The 20,648-nt window shown below is 36.5% G+C and overlaps 1 protein-coding gene across 3 annotated transcripts in view; it reads right to left on the bottom strand.

Annotated features, from left to right (window-relative positions):
* The window catches only part of kcnip4a (potassium voltage-gated channel interacting protein 4a), a 167,284-nt gene that overhangs the window by 129,460 nt on the left and 17,176 nt on the right, over positions 1–20,648 (bottom strand). Inside the window, exons 1-2 of one of the 3 annotated variants that reach the window (XM_026268333.1) lie at positions 12,314–12,772; positions 11,688–11,839 (exon numbers count right to left, since the gene is read on the bottom strand). The exons of the other annotated variants lie outside the window; for them this stretch is intronic. Coding sequence (XP_026124118.1) covers positions 11,688–11,826 — 139 coding nt within the window. The 5' untranslated portion in view covers positions 11,827–11,839; positions 12,314–12,772. Of the gene's footprint in view, positions 1–11,687; positions 11,840–12,313; positions 12,773–20,648 lie in introns of those variants that run through there. 3 annotated transcript variants of the gene reach the window in all.

Genomic DNA, 20,648 nt, shown 5'->3' with positions numbered 1-20,648 from the left:
AAAAACAGTGGTACAAAGAGCTCAAATTTAAGTGACTTAAAACACCAGAGCTCGGTCATATATTATATTTTACACTGGCATCTTTGGCATTTCAAACACTTAAAAGAGAATAGAGATCAAAGTGCCCAGGCAATTCAATGCTTGGACAATTAAAAAAAAAAAAAATAATAATCTTTCTTTTTTCAGTTCAGTGACATTTGGTGGTTGTGTTGAATTTATAAAATATTTTGACACAAAGGCCCTCAAAAACTGGTTTGACCACTCCTAAAATAAAAAGAAAACTAATTAAGGGGAAATTGAGCTTCTGGAATCTTTTCAGAAGTTCTATTTCATTACATCAGAAAGTCTTTCACCAACCTGGCAACCCTCATCCCTTAAAAAAGCCTAATAAACAGGAGATCTCAACTAACGGGTTCCTTTAGGCGTAAAACACTATTATTTCAATTTCCTCGTTCCATTTACTGACTCCATAACGACACATAACTGAAAGAACATGTTTGAGTTCTCATAGTCTAGTCATATTGCTTTGGGTTAACAGCTTGACATTTGAATAAACAAATTTAGGTAATGAACTGAATGTGGCTCATCAGAAAAGAAAAAAAAACATTATACTATTTGCAAAAGCAGAAAGCCCTGACATCTAGCAAAATGTTTTTGCTTGAAGATGCATGGTTTTCTTTTACTAGTGTCATTGCAAAATACATAAAAAAAGAAGAAGAAAAAACTTTGTTCCTTGAAACCTGTATTTCTCTTATCTGCCCTGACATTTACAGCTATTTGTACTGCAATATAACTAGGACTGGGAAATATGGCCAAAAATGTAATAATTATATTATTTACAATATCGAAATTAGTCCCAATATTGATTTTCTTTTTGGTAACACTTTTTTTAAGCCTTCATGTGTAATGCATTATAAAGGGTCTTTACAGAATGCAATGCATTAACATTATTCATAACATGCATTGTAATACATTATTTATTGTCAGAAATAATTATAACTGAAATTAATAGTGTATCAATCAGAATCAGAATCATTCAGCTTTATTGCCAGTATGCTTGCAAAAACAAGTAATTTGTTTTAGTGACATAATCTTCCAGTACACAGAGACAACAACACACAGAAAAAAAAAAAAAAAAACACAGAAATTAGGCAAATAAATAAGTGTATAAACAATTGTGCTATAAATGATAATGGAATAGGATTGAGTAGGATGCAGGGATGTACTAGCATGGAGGGGTAACAAATAAACATAAGAATATTGCACATTTTTATTGCATAAGTATAAGTATAAGTGGGGAACATTTAACTGTTCGTGAGGTAGACTGCCTGGGGGAAGAAACTGTTCTTGTGCTTGACTGATGGCAAAAGTTCAAAGATGGGGTGACTTGGATGTGAGGGATCCAGAGTGATTTTCTGAGCCCTTTTCCTCACTCTGGATGTATACAGTTCTTCAAGGGTGGGCAGGGGAGCACCAATAATCCTTTCAACAGTTCAACAGTTCTCTATAGTCTTCTGACGTCTGATTTTGTTGCTGAACCAAATGAATTGATAAGTGTGAATGAATTGATAAGTGTTATAATGTGGTTTCAATTATTTATGAGTTTCTAAAATGCATTAAAAGATGTATTACAAAGCATAATTAATACATTAAAACTACTTTTATAATGCATTTTCATAAAGGCTTTATGTAAATTGTTACCAGCTTTTCAAATGGTCTCTTCTTATTTGCTCACAGTTTTCTTCTGAAACATACTTCTAAAAAAAAAAAAAAAGGAAACAGAGAGAGAGTACTGACTTAAATACCAGAAATTGCATCCGTTTGGGAGGAGAGAACTGATATGTCAAGAAGTCTGCTGAAGAGCTTTTACAGCAATGCAACTGTGACACACTGAATAATTCTTTAATGAAGATGCGTGTTTGCTATATTTTTGTTTTGTTTTTTGCTTGCCTCTACAGTGCTGTCATCAGTTGCCAGACATGCCATATTTTGATTCTTTAAATACATGACTCTTACTTTGCTCCAAAACTTCAGCTTCAAGTTCCTACTGTAAATAACATTTGATGGTTTATTGCTTCCATCTAAAAGCATCATTGCATCTGAATCATATTAGTTTATTCTGGCATTTTTGGACAGTGCTACAGTACATTGACTGCTTCTGGCATGCACTTCTGATTTAGTTTGGCCCTGACTGTAGAAGTCTAGGTTCTTGTCACTTATGTCCAGAGGTAGGTGTTGGCACTTTTCCACAAGACTGCCAACGGAAATTACAGTATCTGTCAAGTTCAGAAGTGTAACTGTGCATAGTCTCCAAAATATCCAAAAGACTGACCTTGAGTGTTTTATTTTAGATTACGGCATGACTCTAATACTTAATTATTAGCCTCTATCATTGACAGACTAAAAACATCCTTTGTCATTAATATTTCAGTATCTGGCATGCATTTTTAATTGCATCCTTTCCAGTATAAACCTTAGCATTGTTTCTGTGTCTTGCGTTGAGTGCATGAACAGCAGGTCTCTGCCTGAAACTGACGCTGGGCCAGTAATTGAAGATTATGACAGGCACAGGTGACTACAAAGTGAAGCCACCTCTAATGCTGAAAGTCATCTCTGCCTGCAGGCAAGGGAACTTACAAGGGTTCACCATATGCCATTTCAATCACTCCTACTATTTATAGATCGTCGAGCCATCACTGGAATACAAAAATGGCTAAAGTAGGTTCCTTACAGAAGGACAGATGAATGAGTTTGACAGAGGAATAAGCTTTGGGTCAGTAGTGAAGGTGGTACTAGAGTAAATACAACTAGATTTTTATTTTTTTTTCTTTAATGCTGGAGAGGAATGCACATAGAAATGTGGTAAAATTTATAATATAGTGTATAGCCTCCAAAGTATTTTCATTCCCAATATTTATCAAAGATAACATTTTTAAATAAACACTGTAAGTGAATGAAAATGCTTTGGAGGTTAATTTTAGTTTTTCATTATGCAATACAGAATTTTCTAATCAACAATACAGTAAAACATATTGTGAAATATTATTACAATTTAAAAAGAAATGTTCTATTGTAATTTATTTTAAAATCTAATTTATTCCTGTCATGCAAAGCTGAATTCTCAGCATAATTTCTCCAGTCTTCAGTGTCACATGATCCTTCAGAAATCAATGCTCTGTAAAAAATTTTATAATGATCAATGTTGGAAACATTTTTATTTTGTGGAAATTGTGATACACTACAAGAAACTCAAAAAAAGTGTAAGTACAATTTAAAACCACCAAAAAAAGAAAGAAATTAATACTTGTATTCAGCAATGACACACTAATATGATCAAAAGACAATAAAGACGTATAATGTTACAAAAGATTTATATTTCAAATAAATTCATTATATAGGCTACTGCTCTCAAAATAATTTTTCTAACTTTCTACTCATTCTGGAAAAAAAAAATCATGGCAAAATTCAAATATATAAAATATAATATAACCATATTATTTCCAAAGAAATATTTTTCAAATAAGTTTTATAGAGATAGGTTTTCAATATTGATAATAATAAGAACCATTATTACTTAGCAACAATAACTGACAACAGAGATTAATTACATTTGAAAAAAAAAAAACATACAGTATCCTGCAAAAACAGATATTATTTCACAATTTTACTGTTTTTGCTGTGTTTTTGATTGCATAAATGCACCACTGGTGAACATAATAAAACATTTTAAAAGCATTAAAAAAATCTTAATTGTTCCTAACTTTTGACTTCTGTATTCTATTTTATCATATTATTTAGTTATACATATTTTGCACATATCAAAATAAAAGTATGTTTACAGGGCCAGTGTCAAGGTCAGTGGTGATTTCAGTTGTGATCGTGGTACTATAGAAGTGAGCAGGACACAGATGTGCATGAACCCAGTGTTAAGTTTTCTAAAGACATGTTGTGTAACATATCAGATGACACAGACAAAGCATTCTGTCCATCAGCCGGCTACTATGTCAACAGGCCAATTTAAAGCTTGCCCATTCAGGGCTAATGCTTGGCTAACAGCCACAGTTAACCGCTAATACTATCCATCATCTCCACTTCATCCCCTCCAGAGAGTGAACTGCCACCATATGAGATAACTGGAGCTAATGGAAAATTCATTAGCTAAGTCTTCCTGCAGACAGCAGCTAATGTTCACTAGGCTAAGTTTAAACTACACTGCTAATTACGCTGACACGCTAGTGTGCTTCTGTCCCTTATATTATGTTAAAACAATGAAAACATGTTGTCTTCTAAATAGACTTTTAAGTGTCAATTTTTATATATATATATATATATATATATATATATATATATATATATATATATATATATATATATATATATATATATATATATATATATATATATATATAAGAAATATACTTGACTTCAAGTAAATTTTATTACCTACATTTAGGTTCAAGTACATTTTCTACATTTCTTACTTTAAGTTTTGTACAGTATATATATATATAGACCTCTAACACTAGCTTGCTCTATTCTTTTTCTATTCTATCTGTTTTCTTTTTGTTTATTATATTATTTAAAATCCCATGTACTGTGTTAAGCTAACTGAGACTTGTTATAGCACTTTTACATCATTGCTCTTTTTGCTGTTTTTGATTGCTTCCACTGTTCCCATTTCTAAGTCGCTTTGGATAAAAGCGTCTGCTAAATGAGTGAATGTAAATGTAAATGTAAGTACACCAACAATCAGTGTACTAGTAGTAGTGAGATGAACTGGTTGTTAATTCAAACTATTTCTTATGAGTAAATTACATTAACTTTGCACTGTGGTCAATAAAATCATTGAGATGAAAGGTAAGTAGTTCCTGTTTGCTTGTACAATTGCATTAGAGTTGACCAAAATAACATTTTATTTTATTTTTACAGCTTTTATAAACTTTTATGTGCATATGTGAAGCTATAGCTGTGGCCCGATAAGCTCTAATGCATCAACAGTTCATGTTTATTGGTTAGCCAAATTATTACACTGATAAGATAATTATGTGTTTGATGATGTTATTCATATTGTAAGGTAATGTCTATTCTTTTTGTCCAGTATTTCAGAAGCAAACAAATGGACAGAGTACTAATGAAGCATGTTACTTGGAAATATTGCTGACTTTATCCAAGTCAGTGGAGTCTAATGACGGCGGCTGTTGATGATATCTCCATATTCATGGCGTCATCATTTATTCATTCTGTGCTGCTGAGCTTAATCTGTACACAGAGGCCATTCATCAACATGAAGAGCGGTTCGAGAGGATGGGGCATCAGACAGACAGCAGAGAGAGCACAAAAATACTGATATTCATCAAGTGGCGCCTGGATCGTATCATGGTTAAAATCTCTGACACGCCACACTGATAATGAACCCAGGCCAAAGTACAACACTGAACATCTGCTCACATGTTACAGCAAGACTTTAATACACAAACTGACACACCAGTGGGCTTGAAATGGTTGGTTGTGAATCCAGTTTGGGTCTAAATTCAGTCTTGCAACCGTTGCTCATGGACAGTAGGGAAAAATAACATGACAAAAAGAACATAGAATTCAGTTTCAATATTAACCAGGACAAATAATTGTTAATTTATTTAGGATGAATATTATCTGTATTTTCTTTTCTTTTTATATTCTTAGTTTGGTAACACTTTACAGTAAGGTTCCATTCCACCTTACATTCACGAGCAGTAAATAAATTAAATAAATAAATAAAATTCACGAGCAGTAGTAATGATACAAATTCAATGAATAAATAAAAAATATTAAAATCAAAAGCTTTGTCTGTTAACATTATTAAATGGACCTGACCTAACATGAACTAATGCTATTTTTATTAACATTAGCAAAGATTAATAAATATAGCAATACATATTGTTACTTAATGCTACAGTAGTAATGCATCACCTGGCAGTAACTAATGGGAAATTATTATATATTTTTAATTGCATTTAAATAATATTACTGATACATTACCTGACGTTAACTAATAGGATTTTTTAAACTGTATTTATTATTATTATTATTATTATTATTATTATTATTATCATTGTTATTGTTATTATTATTATTATTATTATTATTTACTTTTATAAAATTAAATCTATAAAATGTCATGTAAAATCTGGTCCTAAAGCAAAACCAGTTGCAAATCAGTCTCGTACATATTCATGCGAGGTTATAAGTATTCAGATGTTTCATACTACAAATGAGCCTTCACAAAATAATCCACTTTTGTTTAATATGGTACCAAATGCAATGTTTGCAACTCTGCATAATGACGTATTAACGATGGAAAGCTGTGGGGATGTTAAGAAACTGTAACTAGGTGTTTCAGATGGTGTAGATGATGAATGACTCACTTTATGCCAATCCATACATTAAACATTTTCTCTCTTTTTTTACACTTTCTATCCACTGCAAAGTCTGAGCAAATACGATAACACAACAGAATCAGGAAGTCAATTGTAGTTGTGTTATAAATCCATCATTGCCACCTACTGGACAAAAAACAAATAGAGTTCAATTCAAAATACAGTAAAGCCTAGAATTGTACTACTGATATAAACATTCAATTTTATTAAAATAAACTCCTCATGTTGTTGCCTTCTTCAACTCTCATGGCTGTTATGAGTTTGAAACAACGTGATAGTGAGTAAATGATGATTACAAGTCAAGCATAGATTAATTATGGAAGCTGCCAACAAGTTGATATAAAAAGTGTGAAAGTGTGAAAAAGTGTAAATGAATCGGCTTGATGAATCGTCAGTCATTGAAACGTAACTTGGTAGAGGTGTGACTGTAATTTATCTGGCAGAACAAAAGATAACTGTTTCTAGTAATGTTAACCACAGATCCTGTTTAAAATCCACAGCACATTACTATAGCAAATCAGGAGCCTGTGGTGAATCAGCCTTCAGCTCTATTATAAGACATTCAGCTTCTGTTGAAGTCTAGTCAGTGTTGTTTGGCTGAGTGGATGAGGAAACATATGGACACAGCCCCATCCAGTGGTCTGGACATTTATCACAGTCTTTAAGCACATTAAGGGTCCATGGATGCTTTAAATTGCAATGATGACTCATTTTAGACTGAATCATAAGTATTTAGACCAGTGGTTCTCAATCAGGGGCTCAGCAAACTTTCAAGTGAACTTAAGGATGACTTACAATGAGACCAAGTAAGACAAAGCAATGTTAGTTACCTTTAAAAATGTAAAAAAAGGGAAAAAAAAGTGCTGAATGTTGTTCTCCTGTGTCATATTCTTCATGCAATTTGCTTGAGCTGCTCCCTCTACTGTACAGACGTGAACATAATTAGACACTTTTTTAGAAAGTAATGCAATATTGTAATGCATAACTTTCCCCAACATTAAACACTATTATTTATATTGATATTATTATTTATCGATCAATACTCTTCTAAGCTATTCAGTCAAAAGTATTAAATAATTAATATATCAATGAGAGCAAAGACTGCCCGTTTGATATATATCTAAAATTAATCATATCATTCATGGTATTGAGAGCACTGTCTTGGTATTTCTAAAGTTTTCGGATGTACTCAAATTAATGTGAGCTTATAGTTAATGGTTAAGTCTTGCAAACAACACCCACCAGAGAGAAATCCACCGTTTTCACCGGAAGATTGAGTTATGGCATTTTGATTTGGACATATTTAGGTCAAAATTAAATAAATAAACATTTGCATGAAGTATTTACAGTATGTCCTATTCAGTGTTGTGGGTAACGCGTTACAAAGTAACGCGTTAGAGTACTCTAATTACTTTTTTCCTGAAATTTGTAACTTAACGCGTTAGTTTCGTGCGTAAGTAATCAGTAACTTCGTTATTTAAAAAAAAAAAGTAATCCGTTATTTTAAGGAAAGGAAAATCCCGACTGCAGCCTGCTTTTTGTCAGACAGTAGGCCTAGGTCTACTGTGCCACCTGCGGATGTATCAGCGGAGCCGAAGCTCTGTGATCGTAAAGTCAATGGCTGTGATGCGTCTGTGCCCTGCGCCTGACCCTGTGTGTGTGGGGTTTTTTTTTTTTCCGAACTCCCGGCAAGATGGCAGAGAGGACAGCGTTTGGTTTATGGAAGTACGCACATTATTTTCAATTTGTCAACGAAAAAGAAAAGAACATAACAGTAAAATGCACACTCTGCTTTGGTGAAAAGCTTCTGTCGACCGCCAAAAATTCTACCTCAAATTTAACGCTACGTTTTAATCACTACATTGAAGAGTAAATGTAAGAGGACTGTGTTAAAGTGAATTTAGGCTTGTGACTGTGAGTGACACTTTAATAATAATTAGTTCGGCTATTAAGCGATTTGTCATTTGCCTGTGTGGCAATGAAGGATTTAATTCGGTTTGTTTTCATTTTTGTTTGACAGGCAGCTGTTAATTTCTGTTAGATCGTTGGCTGGCTGATTGTTCATCATTTCTAAATGGATTTAAATCTGCAAGCCTGTTTAAGGTTGTGTTTACAAGTAAGCATACTTGTACTTTGATAACTGCATTATTTAAAGTTAAAGAAAAATCAGGAGTTATCTAGTGGTGCTCATAATATACAGTAGCCTAGGCTACCCGGGCTGGGTAAAGTTAGGTGCGAATTTTGATTAATAATATGTTCTGTGATAATAAATAAATAAAACGCCATGTGGAATAGCCTATTGCTGACTGTCTTTCCTGTTATTGTTATCCTGCAGTGTTAATTTAGTCGGATGACTGACGTTATTCATTGTCGGGAGTCACGACTTCTAGGTGCATTTAAAGGGGCCGGGGCTGTGTCTGTCATGTGTGAGCCGCTGCGAACTGCTTTTAATTTTTGGTAACGCATGAGTACTCTAACGCGTTACTTTTATGAATAGGTAACGCTGTATCATAACTGATTACTTTTAATTGATGGTAACGTTGTAACCTAACTAACTACTTTCCAAAGTAACTATACCCAACACTGGTCCTATTACATTGCATTCATTAAATCATTTATATTTCATGACAACTTTCTGTCTAGTTTTTTTTTTTTTTTTGGTTAATATATGTTAATTATGCAACAGAATACTATAATTACAATATCTGAACTGAAATAATAATGAAGCAATGGGTTAATTAACAAAATATAAAGGACATCAGCAACTGAACCACAGCCATACAGTGAATAAAATATTCACTGAGACTATGAAACGTCCATAAAATTTCTGTGCCTTGCAATTACGCAGCTTCATAAAATACAGCGTCATTTGGCTGCATTGCAGATATAGCATCCAGAAGACAGTTCTGATGCCATGTATCACTTTTACTAATGCAGTTTTCTGCTGTTTCAGTTTAATCCGTCTTGAAGGTTATGCTTCTGAATGTAATTATAAAGTCAAAGCAGATTATGTTGCACTGAGACAGGCCAGTGTTGAAGCAGCCAAATAAACCCATTGAGTTTGTCCATTCAGCGAGGCTGGACACTGACAGCAGCACCTGACACTAGGAAGGGCCCAGCTGGTTCCTGAGCCCGTGTGATTACAGCACACAGCGCCTTAGTTAATAACTGTCTTATGAACAGAGACACAAATACATATACACATACAAACACAGGCTGGGACTCCATCACACAAACATAAACACACATCATGTGAGCCACAGCTCGGAATGAACCACAAATCTATATACAGCATGCGATTTCTTTTTATGCCATGCTGAATTACCCTCTCTTGAGAATTTCAGAGATCTTTTTGAACCACCACCACATTCCCTCAGCATCTGCTTTACTTTCATTAGTATCGTTTCCATTACAGTTTCCGCGGACTTTGCCAGAATGGTCTTTTTTTTGAGCTAGCAACACTCACTTGGCAGTTTCAAGCTACATTTTGCTATTTCTTACATCATTTCACACTGTATGAACAGGACTAAGATTGAAAGAATCCACTTAAACCAACCAACGCAGTGAGATCTAAAGCAAACCACACCACAAACACGATTCAGCCATTTAACAAACGAGAAACTGTACATTTACAACTGGAAAACCCTTTACTGTAATGCAATGATTTATTATGTCTTTCACTTCACATGAGACCATAAAGTGTGATCAGTCGAAACACCGAACGCAGTAAAATGATCAAGAATCAGACCAGCATTACTACCCGAGGTCCCTCTTTCAGCAGATTAGACACCAATGTGTCAAGTGGCTTGACTTTAATAAGCAGAGGAAGCAAAAATGTCTTAGATTCCCAGCGAATATGAAAAATTATACTACTACAAAGGTAGAATAGCCTCTTTATTAAAGGGAAAGATCACCCAAAAAACATTGTGTCAACATTTATTCATCCCTGTGTCGTTCCAAACATGTATGACTTACTTTCTTCTGTGGAATGTGGGTTTTTGGACATCAATGGTAACACAAGCTCTTGTTCTTTTTTGCTAAACTGATAAAAAGCCAGATACAATTTAAAAAAATATGGGTAGGCCTATAGGACTGAGAAAAAAATGGTGCAAAATCTTCACAATTTTAAAGGGGTCATATGATGCTGTTTTAAAGATCATTATTTTGTGTATTCGGTGTAACAGCATATGCTGACATGCTTGTTATTATGTTGCAAAATATTCACTATTTTAACGCCATCATTTACTCATCCACGTCGTTCTAAATCTGTATGACTTTTTTTTTTTTAGCAGAACACAAAAAATGATATTCTAAAGAATGTTGTTAACCAAATTGTTTCAATTGTCCAAAAACAGAATTTTCTCAAAATATATTTGTATGTTTCTCAGAAGAAGAAAGCCACAGAGGTTTGAAATGACACGAGGGTGAGTAAATAATGGCAAAACTTTCATTTTTTGATGAAATTGCTCTTTAAAATAACTTAAAGCTTCAGCTACCATATGTGACCCTGGAGCACAAAAGCAGTCATAAGCAGCACAGGCATATTTACAGGAATAGCCAAAATAAATTGAATGGCTGAAAATTATCGATTTTTCTTTTATGCCAAAAATCATTTAGATATTAAGTAAAGATCATTTTCCATGAAGATATTTAGTAAATTGCCTACCGTAAATATATCAAAACTTAATTTATGATTAGTAATATACAATTCTAAGAACTTACCTTGGACAACTTCAAAGGTGTTTTTTTCAATATTTTGATTATTTTGCACCTTTAGATTTCAGATTTTCCAGTAGTTTTATCTCAGCCAAATATTGTCTGATCCTAACAAACCAAACATCAGTGGAAAGTGTATGTATTCCATTTTCAGATTATATATAAATCTCAATTTCAAAAAGTTTACACTTAATTCTGGTTTTGTGGTCCAAGTTTACTTTAAGCACTGCATTGTGCATAAAGTACATTACTTAAAAGCATTAAGAAAATCCATTACACTCTTCAAAATAAAGATTTCAAAAATTGGATTTTATATCAAGGACATAACATTTTTGGCTCCTCTAAAGAACCATTATCCACTATAAAGAACCATTTGTGGAATGGTCAGTGGATGTTAAAGAATCTTTATGTAACCATCAACACCAATCAAGAACCTTTATTTTATCTAACGTAGCTCCATCAGACCTTCGCTAAAACAGAATTTAATGCATATGGACTAAAATTCATATCCGCATTTTTAAAGGTACTACAGCGATGCTTACTCATGGGATTTACCTTTTTTGTTGGGGGAAGCCCAGGAGATGATCCACCTGACCAGACAGCAGTTGAGCAACACTTTCTTGGAAAGGCCATGATCCTTACGAAACAGAGTCGGGTCTTCATCCCACTGAGTCCTCTTGACTGGGGCAGACATGGTACCACTACAACTATTCAAACCCAGAGGCTGCGGTTAAAATAATGCACTTTCAATCCTATGTAGTTTCTTCTTCCTATAAGAGCCAGGAATCATTTACATTTTATATTGCCCATGTGGGCTGATAGGCTATTTTGTTAAATAAAATAGGACCATTTGGTTATCAAACCTTCTGCACTTAAAAACCAACCTAAAGGGCTTTTCAGTATAACCGTACACCAAACTTTTATAGGTTTCTAAATATAGTTCCTCAACTATGTCTTCAGTTACATCCAAATATAGATTCATATTATGCCAGAATGGGTTAAATAGCCTCCCCTAAGAGCAACTAGTGAGAGTTTAACAACAGATGAACATCTACACATTGAAAAATGCATCAAAGACAAAAAGCTCCCGTTCTAGTTTAAGACTACATAGTTAATTCTGCTTTAAATGAAGCAGCACTATTGAACCCGCACCCTGTCCTCAAGCGAGAGTATTTTCTTACCTTGTGGTCTTAGAAGAGCTGCTGAACCTTCTGTGGCTTTACAGCAACACAAAGATGCTCAGGTTTCACGCTACAGGACGCTTTCTCTTATTTCGTGTGAGAAAAGAGGAGGGGAGGAGGAGAGATACTCCAGTGATCAGACGGTCTGCTCGTGGACTCAAGCCTTTATCTGCCCCCCTCTCTCACGAGGGGACAGTGAAACATCATCAGCATCTCCACCTGAGAGCAGCCAATCAGAGAGCGGCATGATCATTCATGTAAATGATGGACATTTTACTCACCGGACCCAGGGCAAGTATACTTTTCTGCCGAGAAATACACACACACACGCGCACACACTTGTCATTCTCTGCCCTCGTTGGTACACACATGCACAAGCAAACATAGAGCCAATAATGAAGTGTTGGCTCGCAGACAGATTCCCCTGCTGCTCTGATGCCATATTTAGCAACATTTAGACCCCCCACCCCACCTCCAATGAAATCACTCAGCGTGCGGCATATATACAAATCCACAGGGCCGACTGTACTGAGAATACACACCTGATCCTGTCAGCCATCATTTAGTGTCAGATGATAAAGAATAATGATTACATGCACATCATTGAACAATCTATAGTCTTCTTAAAGAGAAAGAAAATTACATTACTTCATTGTTATTAATGGTGAATGATGTATTTCTATTGTGTCTATAATATGTAATCAGGTAATCAATAAAAAAGTAACTGTCTGATTATGTTTATTTTAAAATGTAATAATCTAATCAAAAGTACTTAATTTCTGGAATCTTGTTTAAGCGATCCAGATATTATGTAGTCAGTTACTACCCAGCACTATAATATACACTATTCAAATATAAAAATGTATAATATAATACTAAAATATAATACTATAATATAAATTGGTAACAATACGGCTCAATACGTTAAAATGAGTTGCTACAATATCTATTTCTTTTACAGCATTTATTAATCTAGGTTCCCTTTCAAGGGAACTTCGAACTGCATTCTCTAGGGGGTGTTTTGAGGAACACCTCGTCATGACCAGTGTCTGAAGCATACTTTGAAAAACACCAATGCGTTGGCCGGTGACAGCCTCTGACATCACTACCGGTGCGACTATAAATTCGCCAGGAGAGCACGTCATTTTCTTCTTCGTCTTCATTGACTGTTTTGTTTGAACCTGCATCTGAGAAACGACCATGGTAAGAGTGATCTCTCTGTTTATCATGGCATCCACTAGCAAGGCGTTTAAACAGTGTGTACATCCGTGTTGGCATTATTTGACACCTAATGACACACACAGTCTTTGCGTCTCTTGTTTGGGCGAAGAGCATGCGCGCGATGTCCTTGAGAGGGCGATCTGTGTGCATTGTGAGTGTTTTTCTATGAAAAAGCTCTGCTCTCATTTGTTTCTCTTTTCAAGGAAAGAGGGACATCCATCTATTTCCGAGGTTCAGGACCCACCGCCGCTGAGGCCCGGAGGAGAATGAGCTTGTGGGGATCACAGGTGGATCTCGTTGAGGAGTTTAGAGAGGGACTTTACCTTTCACGCTCTTCGGCAGCAGATGAGAGTGAACTTCAGGAGGAAGATGTGTTGTCATTAAACCTTTCTGATACTGAAGTTAGTGCTCTGCTGGGTTCTGCCCAGGAAGAGCAGGAGATGTCTGAGGGTGCCGAAGAAGCTGAGGCTGGGCCTTCTCAATCCTGCTGCCCTGCGTATGTGGAGCAGTTAGAGATTATGGATCGCACCACAGCAAAGTTAGATTTGCCATGGAAGCGTGCCAGCAAAGTAACGCAGCGAGGTCGCCTCCATGAGCGTTATTTGTCTGACCATAGCCCTCCAGCCCAGATGAGCCTTCCATTCTTGCCTGATTTACATGCAGAAGTCGAAAAAGAATGGAAGAGGCCGTTTTCTTCTCGCATCCATCGGTTTCAGTATACAAGTTATTATAACATCGAGGGCATGCGCGAAAACGGATGTGAGAAGATGCCCCTGTAGAAGAGACGCTGGCTAGCTATCTCTCTGTGGGGGTAACATCCTCTCTTAAATCTCCCTCTTTGCAATCTAAGCCCCTCCAAGATGCATACCGCTTAAATGTCAGAGCATATGCAGCAGCAGGTCAGGCTGTGGCTTCATTGCACACAATGGCAGTGCTTCAGGCCTATCAGGCTGACCTGCTGAAGGACCTGGATAAAAGCGAGGGCCTTTCAGCTGACCAGGTAGCCAATGTGGGCCGCACCACAGACCTCTCTTTCCATGCTTCCAAGTAGGCCGCCTCCGCCATGGGTAGGTCTATGGTGGCCATGGTAGTAATGAAGAGACATCTGTGGGTGAATCTGCCAGACATCGGGAGGAAAGAAAGGGGCTTTCTTCTCGATGTTCCGGTCTCGCCTTCTGAGCTTTTTAGTACCTCCGTCAAGATGGTGGTCGAGAAGTTCAGGGAGACAAGGGTGCGCTCAGCTGCTTTAAATCCTTAATTCCATGAAAGTCCAGGTCCGAGCCCGAACAACATAGGGGTCCTGGCCCATCTCGATCTGAAGATCAAAGACGGGTGCAGAAGGCTAGTGTCACGGCTCACACTCCTCCCCCACCTAAGGGCAGGGGCTAAAGGAATCGTGGGTCACGAGGAGGTAAGCAGGACCTGAGGAATGTGATTCAGATGAAGCAACGTTCTCATCTGAATCGGAGCAATACCTAGGTAGCTACTCATTCCCTTTGGGTGGTTTTTAACTTCTGCTCTTATCCTCCCCTGCCTAATTACCCTGTAACCACCAGCTCTCCACTTGATCGAGGTTAGGTGGAAAAAATTCTCACATAACAGTCTCCTATGCTGGACCTATGATGTTTTTTGGTTGGTTCTGTATTCATAGTAACCACCTTACTGATGGTCCGGACTATAAGGAGGTGCCCCGTGAGCGTTTCACAGCATTTACTAACACCCTTCAGCAACGACCATCTGGCCTCGTTCTCTGGTATTAGGCGGCCGAGATCACAGGCTTCTGCGGGAGCTTCGCTGATCATCAGAACTGGCACAGCACTGCAGGGGATTTCATAGATGTCTGGCCAGGTCACCCTGAGGGGCCTCCTGGCTGCTTAGTTGTGCTGTCACATCCAGCGGGAAGGTGGAGGTGGTAGTTACAGAATTTTTCCTGTATATACTGCCTCAGGTGATGCTCAAAGTTGGAGTTTGCCTCTCCCGTGCAGTTCAGCGTCTCTGCGATGCTTAGGAACCTCTAAGTACACACGCTGCCCGCTGTGTACTTCCTAAAGTGGTAAGTGTGCATGCAAAACTCTGCGCACTTTTCTGAAATCCGGTACAGTAAGGGTTAGACGCTCAGCTTCGTTCCCTTTTCAAGATGGTTAGACCTTGGTTCTTTTGTCTCCATTCAGCCAGAGTGTATTTGTTTATACACTTCAAGCATTGCTTCCGTCATCGTGAGGGGATATCTGGGTGATTCTCTTGGTAGTTAGCAGTGGTCCCCTTTTCCAGAAATGGTCACATTTGAGTGCGCTACTCTGAATTTGGAGTTCTCCTCTCATATGAGACTGCGTTCACTGTTTTTTCCCCAGAGCGCTCCAGCATTAGTTCCACAGATTGAGTTGATACTCTGAAACATATTATTTGAGATACACCATTCCATCTGTGAGCTGCTCGATCAGAGTGCCACGAGAGCCCCTCTTTAGAACAGTATTTTAAAAAATCCATATTATGGTAGGTGTGCATGTGAAGCACTTTCTGAAATCCAAACTGTGGTAAGTTTGCACACTAGTGCTCTGCATTCTTTCTAAAATCATCTATGGTGAGGGCTTCTAGCGGTTGCTTCGTGCCCTTTCTTGAGTTGGTGAAAAGCCCCGTTCAGCTTAGGCATCACTCCATTCATGTATCCTTGAATACCTATCTGTGTGACAGGCAACACCTTGTTTAAATACTGGTTTCTTAGCCGAATCCCTTTAAAGGAATCCTTCCTGATTCCAAGCTTTTAGCTCTACACTGTGTAAGGGATATTGTCATTGACAGCCGTCTAACCGTCCCAGGGGCAACTCCCATGGAAATGGTAGAGTTGGAACTTAGTGTTTGCTATGATTCTGGCCTGCACTCCCCTCAGCATGGCGGCGTGGGTATACTGTTCCCCTAAGCGCCCGCTAGAGGACGCAGTTCGAAGTTCCTTTGAAAGGGAACGTCTCAGGTTACGAATGTAATCCATGGTTCCCTGAGTAGGGAATGAGACACTGCGTCCTCTAGCTCCCTGCCATGCTTCGGACACAAGCTTCAGACGAAGAAGTAAATGACGTGCTCTCCTGGCGCTTATTTATAGTCGCGCCGGTAGTGACGTCAGTGGCTGTCGCCGGCCAAACGCATTGGTGTTTTTCAAAGTATGCTTCATACACGGGTCACTATGAGGTGTTCCCCAAAGCGCCCCCTAGAGGACGCAATGTCTCGTTTCCTACTCAGGGAACAATGGTTACATTCATAACCTGAGACGTTTTCATGACACATAACAAATTTTTAAAACCTTGGTCAAAAATTACCAATTTCTGAATAGCCAACATTTTTCAAGTAGTTGATAGTGTTTGGTAACATGAAATAAGGCACTATATGTTAACATCAGCTGCTAAAATAGCTAACATTCTTTAACATGTATTTATTAATTCATATTTGCACATAACAATTTATTTGACCATTTCAGTTGTCTAAATTAATAGCAATGCATTAAAAGCATTTAACAAAAATACTCACAATAACTGCTGTACAAAAAAAAAAAAGAAGCTGTTTGGGCAAGTAAACCTTGATTTTTTTTTATTATTATTATTATTACATTTTTTTCTTTCTGTTAAATGTAACTTGTTGTTTTTGTACTCTCTTATAATACACACATATAAATAGAAAATAAAAATACTGCTCAAAGGGACAGTTTGCCCAAAAATTAAAACTGTCATTTACTCACCCTAATGTTGTTCTGAACATGTAAGAGTTTCTCTCTTCTGTTGTAATATCTGCTGACGGTTGACAGTAACCATTGACTTTCACAGTATTTTTTTTATACTACGTCAATGGCCACCATCAGCTGTTGGTCATCACCATTCTTCAGAATACCTTTTGTGTACAATAGATGAAAAACAAATACAGGTTTGGAACAACTTGAGGGTGAGTATATATAAAATAAACTAAGATCCATATTCTTTGCTTTAACTACTTTCAATGCTGCCATCTATTTCAATTCAGTTTTAGTCACTGTGCACAGTAATTTAATCAGCTCATTCACTCACATTCAGGTCCTTTATAATGGCACACAAGAGCACAATCAACTGCATAATGTAGGCCATTATATAAAATTTTACAACAATTATTTAATTTAATTAATATTTAAACATCAGCAGAATTACTTGGATTCCTGGAATAATTGTATTTCAATATTTTTGAAATACTGTCAACGGCAGTATTTAGAGCATAGAAGAATATTAGCTGGAGTGGATTTCAGTCCATCTTCACGATTCGTCCTCTGTACAAAATGACCTGAATTCACAAAGGTAGGTTCACATTCACAGGTGCATTAAAAAGATTGATCTATCAGCCTGCGGAGAGAAATCCGGTAAGACATAACAATCACAGCTCCAAAGCTTCATAAGATCATTATCCTCCTCCTGCTCTGTTGTTTCTATTTTGAGCTAACGTGACTGATTAATCACAGAGGTTACTAACAACAAATACATAAAGTATAATGAACACAATAAAACTGGGTTAGGGACAGGTGTTGTGATGCATTTCTGACACTCTAGATATTAACTATATAAAACCATCAATATTTATGGCATGGCTTCAAATGAAAATTGTCACGAGCGGGAACCCGGGTCCCTAGTGTGGTGACTGAGAGAGCAGTATTGCAGGAAATGTAGATTTATAAGAATGAAAAAATAAAATAATAATAATCCAACAAGAATAATCCAAAAAAAATTCTTCTCGAGTTTGGAATAAAAAAAATAAAAATAAAATATTGACAACACAAAAACTCCAAGAGGGGAGAAAACAAAACCAGAGAACAAAAACAACCAAGGAAAGAAACTCAGGAAACCTGAGTCAGAAAAACAAGGAACAGGTGACCTGGATAACACTAACAAGGACACGCAAGGAAGAACTGAAGCCAAGGGGAACACAGGGGGCCTCTAGAGGCACGGAGCCAAACTACAGGAGGTTCAGGATGCTGACAGAAAATGCAAGTTAACTGATGCACCACTGATCTTTAGTCTCAAGATGAAACCAACCCTGATCTACAGAAATCAATAGAAATCACACAACCACATATATGCCATTACAGATAAAGATTTAATTGAATTCTAATCGATGCTTTGTAAATGCATTTGAATATAAAATTACACCAGATTTTTAAGTGATACATTAAAAACATGTATTATTAAAGGGGTCATATGATGTTCCTAAAAAGAACATTATTTGATGAAATGTGATTATGTGGTTTAACCAACATTATTTTCCACATACTGTACATTATTATTTATCCTCTATGCCCCGCCTTTCTGAAAAGCATTGTTTTTTACAAACATCATCTTTCGTAAAAGCGAGTTGTGCTCTGATTGGAAATGTTACGTGTGATGGAAAAATGTTATGCCCATTTTCATAATGTGTCCCGGTCCGAACAGCGACAAGACAATAACAATAAAACCCATTACAAACGAGCCATTTGTTGCATCCAGTAGAGACATAATTACAGATTATAATGACTAATATTGTCTTTTTATGCATTGTGTTGCATATCATGCCGCTTAAAGATAAAACCATGTCTGCAAACGACAAACAACAAGCGCTTATGTACAATTCTTAAAATTAGTGTTTGATCATCAATGGCAAATTCTTTAAATATGTAAAGGTACTTACAGAGTGTGAGTCAGAACAGCCGGAAATGTAGCTTTCTCTCCTATCAATACCGTCCATATCTCTTTGGCTTTGAGACTTTAGTCTTTGCAACTTTAAGGATCTTGTCTATTCACGAACAGCTTGTTACACTCCAAAGAGAAAGGGAAACTCGAAATCGCATCATATGACCATAAGGCATCAGTATTGTGAATTTGGGGATTCTGTCACCAAATGTAGCAACTATGTCATTACTGTGACTTTTATTAATGGTTTGTGACAAGGAGTTAATTTGTTGATATTTAAATATATCTGGCAATTTAAATATATTTAATATATATTTATATATATTATTATTATTATTATTAACAAATAAACCAAAAATAAGACAGACATTCTGTCTTTTGTAACATTTTTCTGTCGTCATTTACTGCAAACAGTCTCAATTGAGTCACGTTGTCTGAAAACAGAAACATAAAATAGCCTATGTACAGATGTGGCCATTAAGAAAGCACATTGTTTCCCATGGCATGCTGCAATTCATCCTGTGAATTGCTTCTGAAACCTGTTAGCACTTTTTCAGGATTTAAATAAATGTGTTGTACTTCACAGAATATCCACCTGATTGAGCGACATACTGTATCTACAGGCCAGACCAAATTGCTTGCTTATAAACACTTATCTCTGTCTTTGACCAACTGTTGAATATGCTTATAGATTATTAAAGTATGTTCCATTATTATTATTATTATTATTTTATCAGTTTCTGATAAATTATTAACTGCATGTAATGTTGTCATTGTAAGAAAACATCCACAATTAAACGTATTATTATGAATTATTATGTAAATGAGACAGATTTAATAATTATTCAGCTGATGTAACAACAACAACAAAAAAAAAGCTTTCTGTGGACAAAAACTCTGTAAAACAGTTTTGAATGGTGTGTAGTGTGAAAATTACATGATACAGGATCTTTATACAGTGTGTCATAGTGAAGAATATAAGTCTGTCCCTAACACTAACAGCCTCATTTTCATCCACAAAAAAAATGAATACGTCTAACTTGACTAAGGTCAACCTGTTCATCTAAATCTGGCAATCACAACACAAGGGCATATAAACAGCTGCTAGTACTCTTCATCTCACAGCTGTCACAGTCTTCAGCTGGTGTACCCAGGATGGCCAACATGGCTGCATTTACACTGCAGGTCTTGATGCCCAAATCCGATTTTCATGAAATGTCTTCAAACACAGATTTATTTCTGTAACAACCCTGCATTTTTGCCTGCACTGTCTCTTCACCCCAAAGACTTAAACACATGAAACCTCTGCATTGCTCCACTGTGAGTATCCTTCGTCCTCCATCGCGCCTACATGACTTATTATATAATAAGTCATGTGATCTCAGTTGCTGGTGTCCACCTGAGTTGACGTCACTTTTTTAATGACGTACGACTCGCATTTA

The sequence above is a fragment of the Carassius auratus genome, chromosome 7, assembly GCF_003368295.1.
Source record: "Carassius auratus strain Wakin chromosome 7, ASM336829v1, whole genome shotgun sequence".
Classification (NCBI taxonomy): Eukaryota; Metazoa; Chordata; class Actinopteri; order Cypriniformes; family Cyprinidae; genus Carassius; species Carassius auratus.
This window is presented reverse-complemented; position numbering and strand designations above follow the sequence as displayed.